The 5851-nt window shown below is 40.9% G+C and overlaps 1 protein-coding gene across 1 annotated transcript in view; it reads right to left on the bottom strand.

Annotated features, from left to right (window-relative positions):
- The window catches only part of LOC104539523 (protein RIC-3-like), a gene marked incomplete at its 3' end in the record, with an annotated part of 11244 nt that overhangs the window by 2591 nt on the left and 2802 nt on the right, over positions 1–5851 (bottom strand). Inside the window, exon 3 of the mRNA XM_010183078.1 lies at positions 4879–4972. Coding sequence (XP_010181380.1) covers positions 4879–4972 — 94 coding nt within the window. The remainder of the gene's footprint in view (positions 1–4878; positions 4973–5851) is intronic.

Here is a 5851-nt window from a genome sequence, read left to right on the forward strand (position 1 = left end):
CTGGAAACAGATTAAAATTTCGGATTTAGGTGATTAGTATCTACCTAAATCTTGTTTCAGGTATCTGAATTCTCATAAACTTGAAAACCTGCAGCATCCAGTTTCCAATTTTTAACTGTCATGACTACAGCAGCTCTCTGACACATACTGGAATGATGGTGACATGACAGTTACTTCCCTAAAGCCAGCAGAGTCATACTGGTTTGAAGGTGAAGAGATGAGCATCATGCTGCCAGTTTGTGTGATGGAGATCAAAGTGCTGACCCTGGGCTCACTTCCTGTGCACAGCGGCACACACAGTTGTCTGTATTTGAACTTAGCCCAGGAGCAGGGCCCCTGGATTCATCAGCAGCTACCCAGCTTAAACTGTGACTGGGATCACAAGGCTCAACATCACTTCTCTGTGCTTCCCCTGAGGAACGGGCACTTTGCCTCACAGCTTGAAAAGCTGACACGGTCCCAACGCTATGTGGAGGTTGCGCCGAGTCCGCTCAAGCTGCAGTTTGTTCCACAGAACAAGTGAAGGTGTGAGACGGCATCTTCTCAAAAGCCTGGGTTATGCAGATGGAGAATTTGAGATGTGAATGAACAGGCACACAAAAATAAATGGTTTCATCAGCCTTTGACAGAAGCTGTAATAGAACTGCCAAACTAATCCTCCTTTTATAGACAAAAGTGTATGTAATTTTAATATATATCACAGAGAGGCCTGTCTGTTTGGCACAATGGGAAGATATGCCAGCTCAGATAACAGGATCAATCAAGGCAGCTGCATCACTGAGGCATTTCATACAGGAAAATTCCTAACATGCCGGATACTCTGGATACTGTCTTATTGCAACACAAAGTCTCTGTGAGTATTTCAGAGTATTCCTCCTTCAGATACCTTGCTTAAAAGACAAATGTCCCTGTAGAGAGGGAGGAACCAAAGCCCATGCACTATTTCTACTTCATTTAAGGCCTCTACAAGACCTACTGTAGGATGCTGGCAATATATAAAACATCTGGCTGCCTGCATACATGAGATTTACCAGGATATAATCCACTTGTGAATACTAAGAGGACAACAGATGCAAAAGGTTTACAGTGTAAGAAAAGGAGATTATTTTTGCTCTGTGTGTTTGCAGCTCCAGCACAGCTATTACTTTTCATAGTGGCAATGCTTACATTTTGTAGAGTCCCAAAGTGCTTACTAACAGCTAAAGTAAAGGTTTCTTATTCTTACACTGAGATCAGAACATTTCATAAAGACCTATCATGACTGCAGTGAAAATCCATAATGTAACATGGTATCTCTACGTCAACTGGTGTTTGTTTGCTTCATGATCTTAAAACAATCACTATTAAAATGCAGCTATAGCCCAAGAATGGCACCCCACAGAATACAGTCTCTCTCTCTTCTGTATCACATTTGCTCAGCTTATGGTAAAGGTAAGTTTTTCCAATTGACAGCCTGGTAAACGGGACTTCAAAACCAGGTAATACAGCTGCATTATTTCTACCTCTTACCTAATTACCAGAAATGGACTTCTCTTTTTTTAAAGAGAGTATTGAACACTGCTACTATTGAGAAAAATATTTACAAGTATTCTTCAAGTTAAAGTGGTTTCAAAACACCAAATTTAACACAGAGTGTGAAAGGAATATGGGTGTGACATCTGTGAGAATGGGTAGGGAAATCACCTTCTGTGCCCACTATACCACTGTCCCACCAGTGAAACGCTCTGCTAAAAGTCTGGAAAAAAGCAACACGCATGCTTTTAATGCAGAGAGCCCCATATAACCATCAATCAAGTCTTTACTTCTGAATCATCAAATTCCCGGCAAGGCTTCTCATCTCTGCTGAGAGATACTGGACTATAAAGGTCTGCATTTAGAAACGGGAGATACTGTGTGGTCTCCTTAGTGACAGAATACGGTGATAAATTCCAAACTGCAAAATTTAAATGTATAACCTGTTGAAGAAAGAGGTGGGAAGAGTGTTAAGGTTTTCTCAGAGCTGTGAATCATTAAATCTTTAGTTACTACATGCTACCCACTTAAGCGTGTGTAACAACTATCTTTGTCCATCTCTCACTTTAGGTTTGGTTACATTGCTGAGGACCTGCCCAGGTAGTTTTTTCCTCCTCTTGCTTTCTTCTTCTTGCTCCTAGTCCTTGCTAACACAAGGCCTTATTAAAAGTATCTGTACTTGTACTCCGTTAAAGTTTTGCATTTCTGCAAGGGTGGTTTCTGTAGCAATTCCAACTGGTATGCTGGTTTGGAAGGAGGTCTCCTTGGTTGGTTTGGAGATTGGTTTTCAAGCCTCATTATAAAAAAAAAAGCAAATCCATGTTCCTGCCTGCCTACCTTGTACAACACAGGGCTGGATAATAATAGCTATCCCATCTGAGAAACCCAGCTAACAGTATTGAGAGGTCTTCCAGCCTCACTTCAGTCAAGTGTTTTTGAAAGACAAAGAAATGAGCAGGACAAGCCACAGCAAGAAATTACCACATATGCTTGCTACAGAAGAGAGCGGAATAATACCACACAGCACAGCATATATTATTGCTGGGAAACAGGATTTCTTTCTGTGGGACAGCATTATATGAGAGTAAACTGTCCTTCTATACTCATCCAGATTTCCAAAGCAATAATTTTTTGAAGAAGATATACAAAATTGTATTATAAGAATCTTCACCAGGAGAAAGCCAGGATAAATCCTGGAGCAGTTCAGCTGGGAGGAGAACACTCCAAGTACAGCGAGAGGACACTGAGGCATGAGCTCAGACCTCAGCACTCTTACAAGCACTGTGTGTTATGGTGATACATTGGGTTTTGTGATAGTGCCAAATACTTGCTTGGTTACTAGAACTTGGCAGGCTGGGAGTCTCTTTGTCATATCTAGTCCAATGGGGCAGGGTCTCACTTGGGGTCTGTCAGCATTAGTTTAAATTTGATACCAGTTATTTCTTCCTCTGACTTCTGTTGTAAGGATTTCTGTTTAGCTGTGTATTAGTAAATGGAACTTAAGTAATTTTTGCTCTCTTTTCCTCTTTTCTTTTTATTTAAATCTATCAACATCCAGACTGAATAAACCTAGCCCTGTACTCTGTGCTATAATTACACTTTCTAACCATACATTTTATTTTAAGATATTCAGCCAGTATTCCTGAACTTAAAGAGCATCAGAGTGTAGATTAAGAAAGCTTCAGTCTGGGTGTATTGGAAAATCAGCTATTTGCTTCATCTAGAGGTGCTTGTCCCCTTTTCTTTGAAGAGACGACATAACAAGATTCTCCATCAAGATTCAGATTCCAATTTCCCTTGAGGCTTTTAGATCCATCTATATAAGCAGTCTGGTTGAACAAAGAAGGGAAGTTCTACTGAATAAAGGCTCTGAGCCAGTAACATAAAGTGGAACAAATAATGGATCAGACCCTAAACACATTTTCTCAGTACAAATATCCTATCCTGAGAGTCAGCACAGCATCCGGGCAGCTCGTAAGTCTGTTTCTGGCAGCCTAAAGGTACGCATAGAACACTGTGTTAGCTCTCCCAGACAGAGATGAGTAACAGTCAGAACTGTACCCTTCTCTTCCACTAACAAAACCAGGGCAGCTGGTTCCAGAGCCAGAGGCTCACACAAGGACAGGAGCAGACCATGGTGAGCAGCTGGGTGGGCAAGGGCTATGGCGCAAGGGCAGGAAGCAGAGGGCAGGGCTGCCGAGAGCTTGCAGGGATGGAGGGGTTGCTCATGGCATGGCAGATGGTGGCTGCTCTTCCCTTGTCTTCCAGAGCTGGAAGCTCCCACAAGGACAGGACGAGACCACGACGAGCAGGCGGGTGAGCAAGGGGTTCTGCTGGAACCTGGCCTAACACAGCCGAGTTTGGCACCTCATCCTGCTGAGACGAGTGCAGCCACAACACAGGGCACGGTGCAAAGTGGGCCAAATGACACACTCAGAAAGAATGCGGCTTGAAACATAAATGAAAATAACGTGCAAGCCTGGCACAGAATTGTTCCTACAGAATGAGTTAAAACAGGCACTGGCTGATCCAGACAAAGTTAACACGCATTCAAACTTGAACAGCTATCTTTTTTGCTTGCAAACATCACCTCGATATTCATGGTATTTAAATTTTCAAACACTGCAGTTGTGCATTGTCCTATAAATGTGGTGTTACACTCCTCATGAAAAACACAGACTTGTTTACAGTGGTTTGTCATAATGTAGCATAGTGATCTCAGAGTTATAGCAGACATTAATAAACATAATTAATTTTTAAAATGTTGATTTTACAACTCCTCTTTTCTTTTATACGTAGAAGCAAATGCATGGATTTACTGGTTACAGATTAGGGAATCAGATTATTATACAATTCTGCCCTTAAAGAAATATTTTAGGGATATTCTAACACGCATTTACATAAATTATAACAGCATTTCTATTTTGAAAAATAATCCAATAAAATGGAAAATACCATTAAAAAATGGGTCTCTTAGGGGTTGTTCAGAATGTTGCTTTGGTCACAGAAGACAGGTTGGTTTACATACTTCAAATGCAGATGTTTTATTTTCTGTTTACGTGTACCTGTCATTATCTTCCAAATAACATACTGTACAAAGGGGGAGGGCAGGGATAGTTGCTTTTCTGTTTAAGAAGAATGAAGTTGGAAAAAACTATTTATTTTAAATATTTTCTGAAAAAAGAAAACATTTTTCTCTCTGAAAAGAGAAAAACTGCACAATAAAAAGTGTGATGTCGAAAATAAAATTTCTACAGTTTGAAAGAGTAATAAAAAGCTATTTTAATATAACCACTGTATGAAAGTTTAATTTAATTTCTAATCAGAGCAGAATCTCTTCTTAAAATGCTATAATTTGAAACATACCTGTCACAGTTAGGTCCTACCCTGTTGATCAATTTTTCCATAGCATCTTCTGTCTCTCTTAGTTTTTCCTGCAGTTGAGTGAGCTCATAGTCAGCTGTAAAACAAACACAACCCCAAGATCTGTCAGGAGGAACTTTGACCATGTAGTCCTGTCCCATTGTCACAGGTAGCATATGCTGTACCAAACAAAACTTGCAGCTTAAAGAGATCTACCTACTTTTCCTGGTATAAGAAGGTGAAGACTATCGCCAATGGTTATAGGACACACAGAAACCACCTTCTTTCAAAGGTTCCCACACTACCTTCCAATGAGCAGAGCAAGTGGGCCACGGTAAATGCCCTGGAAATTAAAGTTAAGGAAATGGAAATACTTTGTGGTTGGTTTTTTTTTTAATGAGGAAACCATAGTGGTTTACTATCTACTGCAGAATTTCCCTGTTAAATCCTTGGGAACAGAGAGAAAAGGTCACTCAAACATTTTCTAATGAGTCTAAGGTTTGAGAAATCACATCTTTATCAAAGAGAATAAAGTTCAAGGTCTTGATGGCATCCAACCCTGCACAGCTGTGCCAGGGCTGGCAGTGAGTACTAATGACCTGCCAGGCTTACTGGGATGCACAACAGCTAGACATGGTGTCTGTCTGGGAGCCAAGCACTGTGTTGGCATGTTTGCACCTAGAAAACAAAAGTGTCTGTAGCACAACAGCAGACACACGTGCATACATGCAGGAACATACTGGCTTTATTTAACTGAAAGGGTTAACAGCAAAGAAGCAACACCATGGATGTCAACAAAAACGCTTGAGCTCCTTGTTTGGTTTTTGTAGCTCACGCTCAAAATCCTATAGCTGAGACTTCATTGTTCCCAACTGCAGAACAGAATGAAACCAGCCTGGGTCAGTCAAATCCTCAGCTGCTGCAGACACAGCCATGTAAGCGGCAGAAAGCCACAATGGAACTCCAACATAGCAGG

Source organism: Mesitornis unicolor, unplaced genomic scaffold (genome assembly GCF_000695765.1).
Source record: "Mesitornis unicolor isolate BGI_N332 unplaced genomic scaffold, ASM69576v1 scaffold51694, whole genome shotgun sequence".
NCBI classification, from domain to species: Eukaryota; Metazoa; Chordata; class Aves; order Mesitornithiformes; family Mesitornithidae; genus Mesitornis; species Mesitornis unicolor.